The following is a 19,206-nucleotide window of genomic DNA, read 5'->3' on the forward strand; positions in this document are numbered from 1 at the left end:
CCATTCTAGTGGATGTATGTAGTGGTTTCTCACTGTGGTTTTAATTTGAATTTCCCTTAGAACCAATGATATGGGGCATGTTTCCTGTTTATTTTTCATCCGTACATTTTATGTGGCAATATATCTGTTTAAATCTTTAAATGAATTGCTTCTTACTTGATTGTGAGAGTCTGTCATTTATTCTGAATACAGTTTTTTTCTTGGGTGTGTATTTTACATATGTTTTCTCCCACTTGGTGGCTTGTCTTTTACTTTTCTTAGCAGTATCTTTTGAGAAACAAACATTTAGGATTTTGATGAATTCTAATTTATTGATTTTTTTTTTACTGTGCAGTTTATCCTATTTAATGAATCTTTATTTAACTCTTTGGAGAAGGAAATGGCAACCCCATCCAGTATTCTTGTCTGGAAAATCCCATGGATGGAGGAGCCTGGCAGGCTACAGTCCATAGGGTCGTGAAGAGTTGGACACGACTGAGCGACTTCACTTCACTTTACTTATTTAGCTCAAGATTACTGAGATCTTCTGTTCTCTTCTAGAAATTTTGTAGTTTTAGCTCTTACATTTAGGTCTCTGTTTCACTTCAGGTTAATTTTTGTATATGGTATGCAATAATGTTTGAGATTCCTTTTTTTTCCCTCGCATATGTCTGTCCAGTTGATCTAGTGCATGCATGCGTGCTAAGTCACTTAAGTCGTGTCTGACTCTTTGCAACCCCATGAACTGTAGCTCGCCAGGCTCCTCTGTCCATGGGATCCTCTAGGCAAGAATGCTAGATTGGGTTGCCATTCTCTTTTCCAGGGCATCTTCCCAACCCAGGGATCAAACCTGAGTCTCTTATGTCTCCTGCATTGGCAGTAAGGTTCTTTACCACTAGGGCCACCTGTGAAGCCCAGTTGATCCAATCAGATCAGATCAGTCGCTCAGTCGTGTCCGACTCTTTGCGACCCCATGAATCGCAGCACGCCAGGCCTCCCTGTCTATCACCAACTCCCAGAGTTCACTCAGAGTCATGTCCATCGAGTCGGTGATGCCATCCAGCCATCTCATCCTCTGTCATCCCCTTCTCCTCTTGCCCCCAATCCCTCCCAGCATCAGACTCTTTTCCAATGAGTCAACTCTTCGCATGAGGTGGCCAAAGTACTGGAGTTTCAGCTTTAGCATCATTCCTTCCAAAGAAATCCCAGGGCTGATCTCCTTTAGAACAGACTGCTTGGATCTCCTGGCAGTCCAAGGGACTCTCAAGAGTCTTCTCCAACACCACAGTTCAAAAGCATCAATTCTTCGGCACTCAGCCTTCTTCACAGTCCAACTCTCACATCCATACATGACCACAGGAAAAACCATAGCCTTGACTAGATGAACCTTTGTTGGCAAAGTAATGTCTCTGCTTTTGAATATGCAATCTAGGTTGGTCATAACTTTCCTTCCAAGGAGTAAGCATCTTTTAATTTCATGGCTGCAGTCACCATCTGCAGTGATTTTGGAGCCCAAAAAAATAAAGTCTGAAAAATAAACTGTTTCCACTGTTGCCCCATCTATTTCCCATGAAGTGGTGGGACCACATGCCATGATCTTCGTTTTCTGAATGTTGAGCTTTAAGCCAACTTTTTCACTCTCCACTTTCACCTTCATCAAGAGGCTTTTGAGTTCCTCTTCACTTTCTGCCATAAGGGTGGTGTCATCTGCATATCTGAGGTTATTGATATTTCTCCCCACAATCTTGATTCCAGCTTGTGTTTTTTCCAGTCCAGCGTTTCTCATGATGTACTCTGCATGGAAGTCAAATAAACAGGGTGACAATATACAGCCTTGACGTACTCCTTTTCCTATTTGGAACCAGTCTGTTGTTCCATGGCCAGTTCTAAGTGTTGCTTCCTGACCTGCATACAGATTTCTCAAGAGGCAGATCAGGCGGTCTGGTATTCCCATCTCTTTCAGAATTTTCCACAGTTTATTGTGATCCACACAGTCAAAGGCTTTGATGTAGTCAATAAAGCAGAAATAGATGTTTTTCTGGAGCTCTCTTGCTTTTTCCATGATCCAGCGGATGTTGGCAATTTGATCTCTGGTTCCTCTGCCTTTTCTAAAACCAGCTTGAACATCAGGAAGTTCACGGTTCACATATTGCTGAAGCCTGGCTTGGAGCATTTTAAGCATTACTTTACTAGCATGTGAGATGAGTGCAATTGTGCGGTAGTTTGAGCATTCTTTGGCATTGCCTTTCTTTGGGATTGGAATGAAAACTGACCTTTTCCAGTCTTGTGGTCACTGCTGAGTTTTCCAAACTCGCTGGCATATTGAGTGCAGCACTTTCACAGCATCATCTTTCAGGATTTGGAATAGTTGATCCAAGACCATTGGTTAAAAGATTATTCTTTCCTTAATGAGTTGCCTTTGCACCACATATGTATAGGTCTACTTTGGACTTTTTTATTTCTTGACTTCTATTTATACTCCAATATCAAACTCTCTTAATTAGCATAGCTTTATGATAAGCCTTGACGTCAGGTGCAGTTCCTCTAACTTTGTTCTTTGTCAGAATTTATTGGTTATTCTAAGTCCTCCACGTTTACAAATGGAGTTTAGATTCAATTTGTTATCTTTACAGAAAAGTCTGGTAGGATTTTGATTGGGATTTCATTGAATTTCTAAATCAATTAGGGAAGAATTGACATTTTAATAATATTGACTCTTCTTATCCTTGAGCATGATAGATCTCTCTAGTCTTCTTTGAACATTTCTTTGCAGGGTGTTGTATTTTTCAGCACGCAAGTCTTGTGCATCTTTTGTTTTCATTTTAATACTAAATATTTAATATTTTGATGCTTTTGAAAATGGTATGTTTAAAATTTCAATTTCCAGTTGTTCTACACTCATATTTAAAATGCAGTTGATGTTTATGTATAGATGTTATATCCTAGAAACTAGTTGAACTCCCTTAGCTTTTTTGTAGATTCTTTAGGGTTTTCTATATAGATATTAATAGAGTCTGTGATAAAGGTAGTTATACTTATCCATTTTCATTCTATGTGCCTTTTGTTTCTTCTCCTTGCCTTATTGTAGTGTGTACTTCAGTAATGATATTGAATAAAAGTGCTGAGAGTTGGCATCTTTGGCACGTTCCAGATCTTACAGAGAGATTAAGTCTTTTGTTTTTTGGTACGGTGATAGTTGTAGGTGTTTGTTGATGTCTTGATGTCCTTTGTTATATTGAGGAAGTTTCTTTTATTTATAGTCTGAGAGTTTTTTAGGATGAGCAGGTGTTGGGTTTTGTCATAAGGTCTTTCTGTATCTATTGATATGATCATATGTTTATTCTTTAAAAGCTGTTAATAGGATGAATTGCATTGATATTTCAAATGTTAACATGATCTTGGAAAGTTATGACCAACCTAGACAGCATATTGAAAAGCAGAGACATTACTTTGTCAACAAAGGTCCGTCTAGTCAAGGCTATGGTTTTTCCAGTGGTCATGTATGGATGTGAGAGTTGGACTGTGAAGAAAGGTGAGCGCCGAAGAATTGATGCTTTTGAACTGTGGTGTTGGAGAAGACTCTTGAGAGTCCCTTAGACAGCAAGGAGATCCAACCAGTCCATCCTAAAGGAAATCAGTTCTGAATATTCATTGGAAGGACTGATGTTGAGGCTGAAACTCCAATACTTTGGCCACTTAAAGTGAAGAGCTGACTCTTTTGAAAAGACCCTGATGCTGGGAAAGATTGAAGGGCAGGAGGAGAAGGGGATGACAGAGGATGAGATGGTTGGATGGCATCAGTGACTCGATGGACATGGGTTTGGGGGAACTCCGGGAGTTGGTGATGGACAGGGAGGCCTGGCATGCTGCTGTTGATGGGGTCACAAAGAGACGGACATGACTGAGCAACTGAACTGAACCCGATCTTGCATTTCTTGGATAAAACCCTCATAAACGTTTTTATAAATAGTTAGTTACTATTGTCTTTCTTTTTTGTAATGTTTTTGGCAGAGAAAAATGAGAAATCTGCAAAAGTGCTTCATGCAGTGTACTAAGTATAGAGGTTGTCTTCAGAGAAAGCACTGTTCAATTATTTGAGTTGTGAACTGAAGTAGCTACTTTGTGTGTGTGTGTGTGACATCATTTTTACTTGGAAGAAAGACTGAATAACTGTGTTTATTCAGCCTTGAATATTGCAGATGTTTTCTTGTATTGCCTTCAAGGAAAAACACCTGGCAGTATTTGTTGCTAATGTTATAATTTAGGCTTTCAAGTGAAAAATCGGAATTTGAAAAAGTTGTTTGCTACCATGAGCTTGCTAGCTTCCCAGTGCTTAAGGCCTTTCTGGTAAGATGGGTGGCAATATTAACAAGTGTAATTTTGAAAAATATTGTATAGTGTGTTGCAATTGGAAGGCCTGCAGTTGAACTCAGTGAAGCATTGTTGTCCAAATGACTAATACATGATCTTAAAAAATCTAGAATGGGTAAACAGAGCCATTGAAAGTGGAATATAATGTAGATTAGTGAATTTTATTATATCAGAGTATAAGTTTATTGATACAATTTTCAGACTGCATCGCCACATTATAGTATCACAGAAGAATATCCACACTTACTAGAATACTCCTGTTTTACAGCTACCTAGTATTCGTGCCTGGGAAATCCCATGGACAGAGGAACATGGTGGGCTACAGTCCATGGAGTCGCAAGGAGTAGACGCGACTTTATCGACTAAACAGCAACAGATCTGTATTGCCGTAGATAGAATAAATACAGACTCAGATATGAGAATCCACTTGTTCTCTGTTAAGCCAGTCGTTAAGGAGATTTGTCAAAATATGAAACAATGCCACTTTTCTTACTAAATTGTTTTTTCTAGGAAAATACAGCTTTTTTTAAATAAAATTTTATTTAATGTGTAATGTGTTTATTATCTTTAAATGAGTAAATAAGTATTTTTAAAAAATTTCTGAGATTGAAATTCTGTGTGATAAGTATTCATGTAACACAAATAAATAAAAGTTCTTGAGAATCCTGAGACCAGAAGGTTCGAGAAGTGCTGATCTAGAACAGTCCTTAGCATGCAGTAAGCAATTAGTAGATGTCTGAATGATTCTTGACCATGTTACTGAAAGGTTGTTGTTGAATCACGCGAATACACTGGGATTCTTGGCCCCCGGAGGAGAAGAATTCAATCCGGGGCCAGAGATGAGGCTTGATCGCTCAGAGCTTTTGTGTAATAAAGTTTTATTAAAGTATAAAGGAGATAGAGAAAGCTTCTGACATAGGCATCAGAAGGGGGTAGAAAGAGTACCCGCCTGCTAGTCTTCAGCTGGGTGTTATATAGTCACTAGCAGTCTGTTAATGAAAGAAAGGAATGTCTTAAAATTCAGAATGGCACTAGGCCCCTCACCCATAAGATGCATTTTGGGATAGTCTTGGTGCCAAACGGTTTATCCTGGGCCATAAAATGATTAACTTGAATCTTGAAGAAGGGCAGATCACCATACAAATAGTTTCATTTACATAGATTAGGGGAACAATATCCATACTGGTTTGTCAAGTAGGTTCTGGGCCAAGAGGGGAACCAACTTGGAGACAGAGTTTGGGGTAAAGGCATAGTACATTAGCATAGCTTAAGATGAACATTTCCATAAGAAAAAGGCATTGATTATCTCTAGGCTCGAGAATAGCTAACTTCAGGTGAAACCAGGTGTCATTATGGCAACACAGTATTTTAAGAGAAACCTCCCTTTAAATTTGTATAGAGAAGGAAAAAAATATTACTAGTTTGTTTCCTCCTGCCGCTTGAGAGAGATAAAAATGTCTGACACTTGCAGGCTATTTCCTCCATTTGGAGACCCCTGGCCTTCCTGCCTGTTACCCTCTCATTACTTTATAATTTACCTGTCTTTTCAGTAACATGTGCATTTGATAATGTATCTATTCTGTGTGCCTCTGTTTCTTACTCTAGCAACCAAACTGTTTTTATACATCTTATCCTGGTACTGTGATTCTCTTTTCCTTCCCTCTGCCCAGGCTGAGCTATTGGGAAGGCAATGAAAAGAATTGATGTAGGACTGCCATCCAGTGTGCTGATTTATTGAGCAAGAAGAAAATAGATGAGCAGCTCCTGTCTGAACATAACATCGATTTTGATATAATAGACTGGTTTAAGGTCATCATTCACATAGTCACAAAATTAGATTAAAAATAATTTAATTCGGTTATACCCTGAGATGTAACAAAACAGCTGATGTTTAGTGACTGCTCCAAATCAGATTATAGATACCTCACCTGGTGGCTCAGCTGGTAAAGAATTCAGCCGCAATGCAGGAGACCTGAGTTTGATCCCTGGGCTTGGAAGATCCCCTGAAGAAGGGAATGGCTACCCACTCCAGTATTCTGCCCTGGAGAATTCCGTGGACTGTATTATCCATGGGGTCGCAAAGAGTCGGACATGACTGAGTGACTTTCACTTTCACCATTTGTGTTCATACTGGTAATATATTTTGAACACGTTGAATGCTTTTATTTAATGAATTTAATTTAGCTGCTAAGTTGATTTTTTTTGGTAGTCAAAAGAAACATAGACGAGTAGAAGACATGTCTGTTGTAGAGCCTTTCTAGTTTCATAGGATAAAAATAAAAAAAAGGAAAATACTGAATTTTTGTTAGACTTGAATCTGCCTACTAGTAGATCTTATTTTTGGAAGTACATTAACTTCTCTCTACACTTCAGACATATGAAGTAAAAAAAGAAAAATAATCTTTATGACATATGAAGTAAAAAAAAAATGTAATCTATTAAACAGAATTCTAATATACTGCTCTCATATATCCTAAGCAATTTTTATGTGTTTATATAGCTGGTAAGGGCTTCCCTGGTAGCTCAGTCTAAAGAATCTGCCTGCAATGCAGGAGACCCAGGTTCGATTCCTGCGTCAGGAAGATCCTCTGGAGAAGGAAATGGCAACCCACTCTAGTATTCTTGCCTGGAGAATCCCATGGACAGAGGAGCCTGGCAGGCTATAGTCCATGGGGTTGCAAGAGTTGGAGATGACTTAGTGACTAAATCACATATAGCTGGTATCTTCAAAACTGAGGAAACTTTAAAAAATTCTTTAAAAATAGGAATTTAGAAAGCCTTATAAAAGGGGCTTATAATTAACTGTGCATGCTTGAACATGTGTGTGTGTGTGTGTGTGTGTGTATATATATATATATATATATATAAAAGGCATCTTCTGAAATGGTTTTGTAGTCTCATGAAAATTTAAAAACAAATGAGCAATCCTGCAGTATAGTTGAAATTAGAAACAGTAATAATATGCCTAAGCACTTTAAAAATGATAGCATTTACTGCGTTGTAGTTGTGTGTCTTCTTGCCTTACTCAGTGACATGGTGTCCTGTAATGAAAATGTTCAATCTGCAAAACGCTGGGGCTCAACTAGGTATTGAACATAGAGGATTGGGTAATATATGACCCTTGTAATAGAAAAGGAGATGTGCTATCCAGATTCCCCTTCAAAGAAGGGCTTATTGTCCAGCTATGAGCAGTGCGAATCACCAGGTAACCCCTTCTGCACACATCTTAGGGTCTGCCTCAGCTGCAGGGCTACCTTCTCCAAGGTCATGGTCTTGCTCGAGCGGGGTAGATTTGCTTATTGAGTTAGGAAGAGGTTTAAAAAACCCTACCATTTCATCCCGGCTCAGAGCACTAGGATGAACATTTCTTGCTTCAGGGCTTCCCACCTGGTTGGCTGAAATTTTGTTGGTGTGTATCTCAGTTTTGAGTTCTGCCTAGCTTCCTTCTTTGCCTTTCTTTCACAGATGCTGATATCTAATAGACCTTTTGTACTCTACTTTGGAGAGACCAACCTGCAGTAGCTCCTGATTTCATGGAACTAATTTACTGGGAGGAAACGTACATTAAACAAGAGATTTTAACTGTGATCAATATTATATAGAAGCATAGGGTGAGGTGGTAGTGTATATAAACAGAAGCCAAGTTTGGTTATTAGATTGTTTAGGGGAGGAAGCCTGGGTTAGTAGTCAGATCTGGGTACAAGTGGTAGATTAACTACTTTGAGTTGCATGAACCTTGGTGGTGCTACTGACTCTTCCAAGCCGGTTTTTTCATTCATACACATAGTCTCCCATCTTTTAGGCTACTAACTGGGATCGCTCACAGGGCTGGGAAAGGATTCCCAGCAGCAAGAGAGTGAGCCTAGTACACAAGCCTAGTACACACTAGCCTAGCCCTTGTTTGTATCAGTTTGCTAATGTCATGGCCAAGCCTTGATTCAAGGATGGAAAGATAGATTCCGTATCTTCATGGGAGAAATCATAGAATTCATAGAAATCATATTTGTGTGTGTATGAAAAAATTACAATGTAATGCCTGACACATGATAGTGGTAGTTAACATTTATTGAGCATTTTCTGTGAATTATAGTTAGTAAGAGGCAGTTGGACTATTGTATTTAATATATTCTGTCTCAGTATGACATGTAAAAGAAGAGACTCATTTGGAGAATTTGGTATATTCTTTTTATTTCTTAAAATAATTTTTTTATGATGGAAACAATTTGCAAATAAAGCTCTCTTGCTCTTTTTTCTTTTTCTCTGCAGTAAGAAAAATGGAAAACCACCATTACAGAACAATGAGGTAAAATTTATATCATTTACTCTTTGGGATTTCATGCATTTACTTCATTTGTTTCATTATATATTTTTGAACTAGGATAAAGTCATGGAATTTTAGGATTAGAAGGGAACTTAAGTATCATCCCAAACCCACTACATATCCTAAGATAGAAAGCCTTGATAGGTAACTTCCAGTATTTACTTGAATCTGTTCATTTGGTGGAAAGTACTACCTAGGAGACAGCTGTAACTTTGTTAGTTCAAATCCAAGGTGCAAGTAATCTTCTTTCTCTAAGATTCTATTTTGTCTTCTGTAGAGACACAAAACAAGTTTACTCTGCTTTCTCTAACAGACTCTGACGTTGTGTGAAGATAGTTGTATTTTCTGAATCTTTTTTTCCCCCCCATGCTAAGCAGTTCTCATTCTTTCAAGTGTTTCTCAGGTAACATGGTTTCTGATTGTTCTTAATTATGTATACATTCCTCTGGATCTGTACTAGTTACTTCCTCCAGACACTATGTTTAGGATAAAATGTAGTTGTCCAGAAATGGTCTGACTAGCATGGAATGCATCTGCACTATTACATCTCTTGATATGAATACCATATTGCTAAAATTCAGCCTGAAGTTGCTTTTACTTTTTTAGCCATTACTTCTGTTTACATTAAGTAGAGTTTATGGTAAATTGTAAGCTTGAGGTATCTTTCTGATGAACAGCTCTTTTAACAGACACCTGTATTCATCAGTTATTTCTTTTTTTGGGTAACAGTTTTATTGAGATGTAATTCATATACCATAAAATCCATCCATTTAAGTGTACAATTTAGTGGTTTTAGTATGTTTACAGAGGTATACAGCCATCACCACTATCTAATTTTAAAAAAATTTCAATTCCTTATGAAGAAATTCCACACCCATTAGTAATCATTCCTCATTACCCTCTCCTCCTGTCCCTTGGTAACCACTGAGCCACTGGTCTCTGTTGATTTCCCTATTTTGGACATTTCATATAAATAGAATCATGTGGTAATATTTGGCATTTTGTGACTGGTTTCTTTTATTTAACATGTTTTTAGGGTTCATATGTGTTGTTGAATGCATCAGTACTTCATTTTTTTTTTTTTAAATTGCTGAATTGTAATCCCCTGGTGAAGGAAATGGCAACCCATTCCAGTATTCTTGCCTGGAAAATCCCGTGGACGGAGGAGCATGGCAGGCTATAGTCCATGGGGTCATAAAGAGTTGGATACAACTGAACGACTTCACTTTACTTCACTTCATTTCATTGTTTAGATATACCGCATTTGTTTAACCATTAGTTGTGGGAAATTTAAGTGGTTTCCTCCTTTTTGATCATTATGAATTATGCTGCTATGAACTTTCATGCATTCATGAACAGGTTTTCATATGGACATGTGGACATATGTTTTCATTTCTCTTGGGTATATACCTAGGAGTAAAATTTCTAGGTCATTTGGGAACTCAGGTTGTTGCTTTTAGATAAACATTAAGTCAACCTGCAGGGTCTATGCTGCTGCTGCTGCTAAGTCGCTTCAGTCGTGTCTGACTCTGTGCGACCCCATAGACGGCAGCCCACCAGGCTCCCCCGTCCCTGGGATTCTCCAGGCAAGAACACTGGAGCGGGTTGCCATTTCCTTCTCCAATGCATGACAGTGAAAAGTGAAAGTGAAGTCACTCAGTCGTGCCCGACTCTTAGCGACCCCATGGACTGCAGCCTACCAGGCTCCTCCGTCCATGGGATTTTCCAGGCAAGAGTACTGGAGTGGGTAGGGTCTATACTACTAGTCTATTCTATAATATATGTATTCTGTTGCTGTAATTTTTTTTTCTTTTTGGCCACACTACACGGCCTTCAGGATCTCAGTTGCCTGATCAGGATATAAACCAGGGCCATGGTAATGAAAGCCCGGAATCCTAACCACGAGGCCACCAGGGAACTCCTAGTGTAATTTTGAATATAATTCTAACACCTAATGTGTTAGGTGGAAGGTATTATGTACAAATTTAATTTGTCTTCTCTTTCTCACAGTTGCTGATAGTATTGTCTAGGTTAGGACAAGAAAATTCCTCTGTGGCATCTCTTAATCTTTTGTTTTTTTGGTTACAGTTTATTTAGCTGTGACTATATCCAACTGTCACAAAATCTGGTCTGTATTTCTCCATTAAGGCCACGATAGTTTTATAAGAAATATCAAATTCCTTTTATTGAGTCATTCTGTCACCATGTATTGATTGGCATTGGTCTGGTTTTGTGTGTATAGCAGTTAGAAAAGTTCCTACCATCATGGAGCTTATGTCAGCTAATATACTAGTACGATATTCTTGTCAAACAACAAAATTAGAAGGGTTTGATGTGACTCATTCCTAGTAAACTTCTGCTGGCTTCTTGTGATTAGAGTCTCTTGGGTCTTCCTGAGCCCTCATATTAATATCTGTTCTCTGCATATCCTGGATATTGATATCAAATTGCTGCTCTTTAGTTTCCATAGTCTAAAAAATGGGACATTTTATGCTTATCTTGTTATTTCCATCTTCATAGTCTCTCATATGTAAGTTATACCTGAGTCTTCAAAGCTTAGTTATCTTAGTTATATCACTCTCTGTATACCACCATATCTGCAAGTTTTAGGACATGACTGAAACTATTCAGTACATCAGTATTTGTTCACACATTTTAGAATTCTTCCTATTTTTTGTATATTCTAAAAAACATCTACTTGTTTGCTACTTGTATAGTATAAGCAAGATAAATTTAGTTTTAGAACAAATGGTTGGCAAAAAAAGGTTTAAGACAGTGTACATATTGGTACCACATTTGTAAAATTTATAAGAAGTGCACACACGGACATAATGGTAAGATACGTGCCAAATGTTAATAGTTGACTTCTCTAAATGGTAGGTATAGGCTCTGTTTTTGCATGTCAGAGTTTTCTAGCTTTTCTACAGTGAATGTGTCTCTTATGAGGGGAAGCAATTAGAATTTTTTTCATTGAAAATTTTAGTCTTTGGTAGGATGGGTTGAGATGAGATAATTTTCATAAGACATGAGATTTAAGGAGAAAAAATTTTAGAGAAGAGTATAAAAAGTGTTGACTTTAAAATATTAATTCTTTTAATTTTGATGTAATACACAGGATATAAAATTCAAAATATGTAAAGGTAACTCTGTGCTGGGTTTGGCATTTAGCATTCCCATGCATATTTTTATCCTTTTGAGGTATGTGTATAGCTCCATAAACACTATGGGTAGAATTATTTTGCTTATTGGAAACTTTTATAAATCAAATCATTGTATTTATTGTTCTACTTTTTTTCAGCATATTGTTTTTTTAAGATCCATATAGACCTAGTTAATTTAACCACTCTGTAGTATTGTCTTGTATAAATATGAGCTGCTTCCTTTTCTGCAATTGTATAGAATCTTCACTGCATAAATTTGCCATGATTTATATAGTATCTCATAATTGATGCACATTTAGGTTTTTAATTTTATAATATTATAAAACAGTATATGAGTTTTTTCATTTTTTATGTATTTAAGCACATGTGCAGGAATACCTCTAGGATAAGTTTCTGAAACTAAATTTGCTGGATTGTTTTACCTATGACAGTGAGTATACATTGTACATTTTGATGGATACAACATAATAGTTGATTTACAGTTTCTCTAACAATATACAGAGGTGCTTACACTTTGTCAGTACCCTATGACCTTTTATTTGCTATTTCAAGCATCTGTCTTTTTTGTCAACTCTAGTTCATGTCACCTTTCTAAGTTGGTTGACACATCAATAGAATCTCATTGCCCTTTGGCATTGTTGCCTCCTGAATGTCAGGGACATATATATATATATATATTTTTTTTTTTTTTTTTTCTGAACACCTTATTACTTTAGCTTCTTAAATGGTCTTTAATGTTTTTTTCCCCCTATGATTTGCATGTAAGATTTATATCATCAAAGTGTTTTTTAATATTTTAAAAAATTACTGGGAAGTTTATAGGTGGGGGAAGTCAATTGTGAATTTAAAATGAATTCTTAGAAGAGACTTGTAGTGTTTATGAGCTGTACTGTCTCTGTAGTTATTTGTATTTAGATGGGTTTCAGGCATGAATTTTATTATGTGTCAGGAATGGTAGAGCACCTTGATATTTCTTCAGCCTTTCTGAGTCAGCCCTCCAGTCCAGGTGTCTGGTGTTTCCTCATTTTAGGAAGTATATAGTTGCCTTCATGGATTCAAATTTAACAAGAATAATAAAGTCAGCTTTCAGACAGCATAAGAAATAGGAGCAGTGACAATAGGAACAGGAGAAAAAGAGGAGGGGAAGTTATACACCAGGTAAAGTGCTAATTATATACCAGGTGCTTCATTGTTACTTTCTTATAACTTTTTTTTTTAAACCTTCCTCATGGTTTGCCCTAGATCCTTTCTTTAGAGCAGCTAGAAATAGTAGTCCTTTGTTTAAATCAGAGGTGGTCCTTTTATCTTGAAATTATTCTAAGGCTCAAGCTAGAAATGGAGACGGTATTGACTACAGGTGGGATGAAGTGAGGTTGGGAGGCAGTTTAACTTTTTCTTTTTAAGGCAGTTGATGTTATATTGCTTTCTCTTTATTCTTCCTATACTTAGTTTGTGAGGGGGGTGTGAAAGGAGAGATTTAGGTTGAAGTTGTAAAGTTTGGCTTGAGGAGAATAGACTAGCTAGAGTGAATCAACTGTGAATAGGGCATTTTAAGTTTTGCTCACTAGTGTATCCCTATGATTTAGAACAACGCCTGGGACCAGGTAAATATTGAATGAATGAATGCATATACATGTGAATGGAGTGTACTTTTGCCTGTGACTCAGTAGGATGAGGTTTATAACCGTTAGAAGTTTTGAAAGACCTGAACTTTGTTCCAGCAGGAATCAAAGGTACATGATAAGTTGATTCTTATCCAGTTATTTCTGTCTTAGTCTTTCTGACCTAACTCCGCACATTCAGTGCCTTCATGTTTTAGTCTACAATTCTGTAAGCTATGCAGTGACTGTTTATTAGGATTATATATATAAAGCACTTAGTACAGTGTCTAACATGTGGATGGTAGCTTATTATTTTAATTCAGTTTACAGACTACTCACAAGGTTTAATAAGATATTAATTTAATTAAAGCACATTTACAGCAAAGTTTGTTTAATAGAATTTACTATACCATGGCTATTTGTTTATCATGGGCATAGTATCAAGAGCATAGTAGTTAGTAAATAAGTGAGCAGAGATTATGGGAGTTGGGGAAAAGAGCTAAATTGAGGATGAGGTCATTCTGGAGAGTCTTGCCAGTTCTGATAAGTTTCTTCTGCCCGTTCTTCCAGACAGCCCAAAACTAATAAGGTAAATAATGTCCACTATACCCAGTGCACATCACTTTTTTCTTATCCTTGCAAGTGGTTTGTATCTAGGTTTTCATGGACCAGTGGCAATGAAGAAATGTCTGAGAGTAGTCTCTGTAGCTCAGATGGTTAAGAATCTGCTTGCAATGCGGGAGACCTGGGTTCAGTCCCTAGTTTGGGGGGATCCTCTGGAGAAGGGAATGGCAATCCACTCCAGTATTGCCTGGAGAATCCCATGGAGAGAGGAGCCTGGCAGACTACAGTCCGTGGAGTCGCAGAGAGTTGGACACGACCGCGTGACTAACACTACTAGTAGGATGGCTTACTGCTCTTAACTGTCTTCAGTGGTTCCCCTCCGCACTGACAGTGAACTCTGAATCCTGCCTGTGGCTTCAGAGCTCTGTTCTTCGGGGCCCTGCCCACCCCTTCTTCTCTCCCCTTGTTTCCTGTGCTCTGTCATCTCGTGCTTCAGCATGCACACCAGCTTTATTCCTGAACTGGGTTTTGTGCCTGGTGTTGCCCATGCTTTACTGCCCTTACCCAAAGGGATCTTTCTTCTCATACTTTTCTGAAGTCATTCTTTTTGTCTTGACCCTGCCTGGACTATCTGTAATAACTTGGTTATTGGTTTATTTTTATCTGTGTTTCCCCTGCTAGAATGTGAACTGAATGAGTAAGGGAACCTTGTCTGTCTTTGAATTCTTAAGGAAGAGAGTGCACATTAGAAATGCTAAATGATAAATCTAGGAATCCAAACGTTTCCTGTACTTGATAGAAGGAAAATTCCTGCTCAAGATTTTTTAAAAATTCTGTTGTTAATCAGGAAGTGGATAATGAACAAACAGTAAGTACCTGACCATTTCTTAGTTGTCCTCTGACCTCATCTTCTACTGCTGTCTCTTGCTCACAGGTCCAGCCAGATTGGCCATTTTGTTGTTAAACGGGCTTTCACCTTGGTATATGGCCCGTACTGTTTCTTCTGTTTGCAGTGTTCTTTTTCCATATATTTTCTGAAGTTTCAGAACTTATCACCTCCTTTTTCAGTTTTTGGTAATATCTTATTTTCTTGAAAGCATGTTTGAATATGAAGAACAGTATAGGACTATATTCTTCAAATACTGTATCCATCTTGATAGTTGTTTATATTGACTTAGATGAAACATGGTTTTAAAATCTTATTTGTTATAGCTATTTAAAAAGCTTTCTTTCTTTCTTTCTTTTTTAACGTAGAAAGAGGGGAAAAAAGAGCGAGCTGTGGTGGACAGGGTGTTTTTTTCAAGGCTCATGCGAATTCTGAAAATCATGGTACCTAAAACATTTTGTAAAGAGGTAAGTCTTATGAAATTATTGCTTTATGAAACTGTTCACTGTTCACCTTTAATGGTTACATGAGGTCAGAACAACAGAGTTATAAAGCCTTTGTTCTGCTACAGGTCAAATATCACTATTGTTCAGTGCCAGTTTTTAAATGATTTTCTATTGCTTGTGAAATATTATTTTATTATATTTTATGTGAAATACTGGAGTACTTCAGTACAGCTATCCTAAATGGTGTTGCTTTATTATATTGAAGACAAGATTAAATTTAGAAAGATATTTTTATTACATTAAGATGTTAACAAGTAACATTGATATGAAATATGTTTGAAGGTTGCTTTTTCATATTTGATTTAATGTTTTTAAGATACCTGAATTCTTTATTTTTAGGAAGTGAACTGGTTGTCAGAATAAAGTTTTATTATTCTTTCCTTTGCCCTTCTATCAAGATTATCTTTGTCACTATTTATTATTTTTAATTATTAAAAAATAAAATAATACTGTGTTCTCCATCTTTAATTACCTTACTATTCTCCTTTTGTACAACTGGAAATATTATCACCTTTGACTCTTTCTCCTCTCCATACATACCTGTCATCCTTTTAGTCACTGGTGTCTGCTAATTTTTCTTTCTGAATATTCTTACCTAGATACTACAGTATTTTTCAATTAGCCTCATTTCAAAGAATCTCTCCTTTTAAAATCTTTTCTGCCAAATTTGTCTTCTTCAAACATAATTGTTTCCTACTCTTCACATTTTAAAAATCATTAGCCTTATAATCTAGTGACATCAAGAAAGGGGTAAGACATTAAAGCACTGTAATTCTCAGAGAAAAGACACATTCCTCCGTACACTGGGCTTGCTCTCCTTCCCCTCACTTAGCATCGTGTCTTGTTGACTCTACCCATAAGAAACTCTAAAAAGTAATGTAATAACATTTGTTTTTTTCCTGATTAGATAGAGATAATGTGTGTTTAGATAGTATCACCAATTCAGCGGACATGCATTTGAGCAAATTCCAGAAGATGGTGAAGGGCAGGGAAGTTGGTGTGCTGCAGTCCAGGGATCACAAAGAGATAGACACGCCTTAGTGACTGAACGACAGTATGTGTTTTGTGGAGGAAAGTTGGATATGCACTTTTTAAATCTGCTTCATCCCTTATATTTTAAATTTTTTTTTTCCCCAAGTATCCTTGAGTTTCTCTTTGATTAGTCCCTTACTTTCCTTTTATACTGTTCTCCATTACTTAGATTGTTGTAATCTCTTAATCGGTCTTCTTTTCTAACTAGTCTTTCCTTCTGAAACACTTACAAGGACATTTGGGTTCTTTTATCTTGTAAATCACCACCTGACTTTGCTTTGCTTTTCAATATTATCTACTTATAAGATTCTTCGCTGTTTTATAGCCAGGCCCTGTGTTCTCAGTTTTTAATGACACCATGTTTATGACAACACCCACAACAAAAAATATGTTTTGAAAATAGCTTAATGCTCACTATCTTCTTTGTGAAGGCGCCCCATGTATCTTCAGGGATAGTTAATTGTTTCCTCATTCCACAACCTACCTGACTTTGAAGAATCTTTATTTAAAATATAAGCTTCACTGGAAGGATTTGTGTTACATGTCCCCCTCCCCCTCCATCACTTTATAGCTTAACGTTCATTTAACCTTTTAGCAGGGGTTTGCTGAATATAAAATGAATGTGAGACTTTGGATAGATCAGCCTAACTTGGCCAACCTTCCAGTTCTGTCAAGGTGTATCCATGCCACAGAGCCATTTTATGAATCATCTTTGAGAGACAGAAAAATCCAAGCTTAACCCCAGTTCAAGAAAGTGAAGTAAACTCCAGTAGAAATCACAGATAATTAGACGTAGAGATCGAGATTATGGAATAAATAAAAATACTGCATATGAATATATGGAAGTTCATCTATATCATGAGGTGAGGGACTGCCTAGATCAGGTTGATCTTTAGTTTCTGACATATTCTACAAACCCAGGAATGGAATTATGGTGATTCTAAGGACATCTTTTGCACAAAAATACATTTCTGGATGGTCAGTAGTCAAAAGTTTACTAGATTTTGCTAAAGTGAGCCAAATAAACTTGGTAGTTATTTTGAGAATAAATTAAGCAAAAGTACATAAAATAAAGGAATATATAAACTGTCTTTGTCTAATGTTACCTTTATTCCTCAAATGATTAATTTAGGAGTGAGACTGTATTTAAGGTCTGAACTAAAAGTTAGCATTATAGTTAGAGTGTCATCTACCGAGAGCATTTATTAAAAATCAATGGGTTCTTCTGTTGTCAGTTTAATACCTAACTTTGAGGTGGTGGGACCAGGTAGGAAGATGGTACCCTTCCTGCCAGCCAACTCTGGGAAACGTTGGGGGAGCAGCTGTCACAACTCAGTCCCATAGACTCTTTTTTGACGTTGTTTTCTTTCTTATGGATTCATTTGTTACTTCTGTGTTTTTGACTCCCTGCCTTGTCTTTGACATTTTTAGTACCTTCACCTTTTTTGAAAACAAGATTTGTTTGCAAAAATTGCAGAAGTCGTAGAAGCATTTGCCCCTCAATTCTGTAAATTCAAAATCAAACACTTTATCCAGCAAACATTTCCCCTGCCATACCCCTCCTCTCTGACGTTAGCATCTTTGTTGCTGTATATATTCTTCCAATTTAGAAAGATTAAGGTCGGCTTTGAGTGGGTGTGTGTGGGAATTAGAGACTGGAGTGTAGATTCTTGCCCCGCACACAAGACAGTTACTCCTCACCAGCACCTCAGTCTCTCATCTCTCCTCAGTAATCTATCTCTCCCAGCATTGCTTAAGTAATGTTCTTTAAACAACAGTTTTTAATATTTTGTTCAAGCTGAAAGCTTGCAGTAGTTTTTTAAGCTCTGCTGGATATGATAATTCATGTGGTTTTAATCTATTTTTTATTCTCCATTAAATCGTTTTTTTTTTAACTCATAATCCTCATTCTCTTTTTGGTTTACTTGGTTTATTTGATGTATTTCTAATGTCATAACCCTCTTTTGTTACTTCACACCTTCCAATTTGCCACTTACTGCAAGAAGCGATGCAAATATACTTACTTACATTGGTCTGTTTTCTTGTTGTGTGTAAATCTTGCCTTAATAACTAAATTGAAAGCCCTGCTGGGGCAGGGGCACTGCCTATTAAAGGTTTTCCTAACAAATTGAACCAAATTTATTCTACTTAAGCAAAATTTTAGTCTTCAGTATTTGTTGATAACTGTATGTTGGTAGTTGTCATTTTTCTTTATTAGAGTCGCATATTCAAAACATAGGACAATCACAGTACAATGTAATCTAGGTAGTCTAGGTTATACTGCTGGTTTCTGTCATTGATTATGTGAAGGCAAATCATTGACCTGCCTAGGATTCACTTTTTAATGTAATTCTGGTTAACGGTGACCTTCAAGAGGGTTTACACCAAAGGGACCGTCCCCTCCTAGTGCCCCCATCCCTGTAGGGACCCCTCTGACCCACGCCTCTGCAGGAAGCCCTCCCAACACTAGCAGGGACTTGTGTTTCAGTCTCCTGTGGGATCGCTACTCCTTTCCTCTGAGTCTTCAGTTCAGTTCAGTTCAGTCGCGTCTGACTCTTTGCGACCCCATGGACTGCAGCACACCAGGCCTCCCTGTCCATCACCAACTCCCGGAATTTACTCAAAGTCCTGTCCATTGAGTTGGTGATGCCATCCAGCCATCTCATCCTCTGTTGTCCCCTTCTCCTCTCGCCTTCAGTCTTTCCCAGCATCAGGGTCTTTTCAAATGAGCCAGCTCTTCGCATCAGGTGTCCAAAGTACTGGAGTTTCAGCTTCAGCATCAGTC

The 19,206-nt window shown here is 37.4% G+C and overlaps 1 protein-coding gene across 1 annotated transcript in view; it reads left to right on the top strand.

The window, feature by feature from the left end:
- Positions 1-19,206, top strand: part of ABCD3 (ATP binding cassette subfamily D member 3) — an 83,032-nt gene that overhangs the window by 20,581 nt on the left and 43,245 nt on the right. Inside the window, exons 2-3 of the mRNA XM_086391308.1 lie at positions 8,617-8,653; positions 15,252-15,350. Of these exons, the coding sequence (XP_086247434.1) occupies positions 8,617-8,653; positions 15,252-15,350 (136 nt within the window). The remainder of the gene's footprint in view (positions 1-8,616; positions 8,654-15,251; positions 15,351-19,206) is intronic.

This window comes from Bos grunniens, chromosome 3, assembly GCF_055505025.1.
Source record: "Bos grunniens cultivar Pamir isolate PY7600 chromosome 3, Bosgru_T2T1.0, whole genome shotgun sequence".
NCBI classification, from domain to species: Eukaryota; Metazoa; Chordata; class Mammalia; order Artiodactyla; family Bovidae; genus Bos; species Bos grunniens.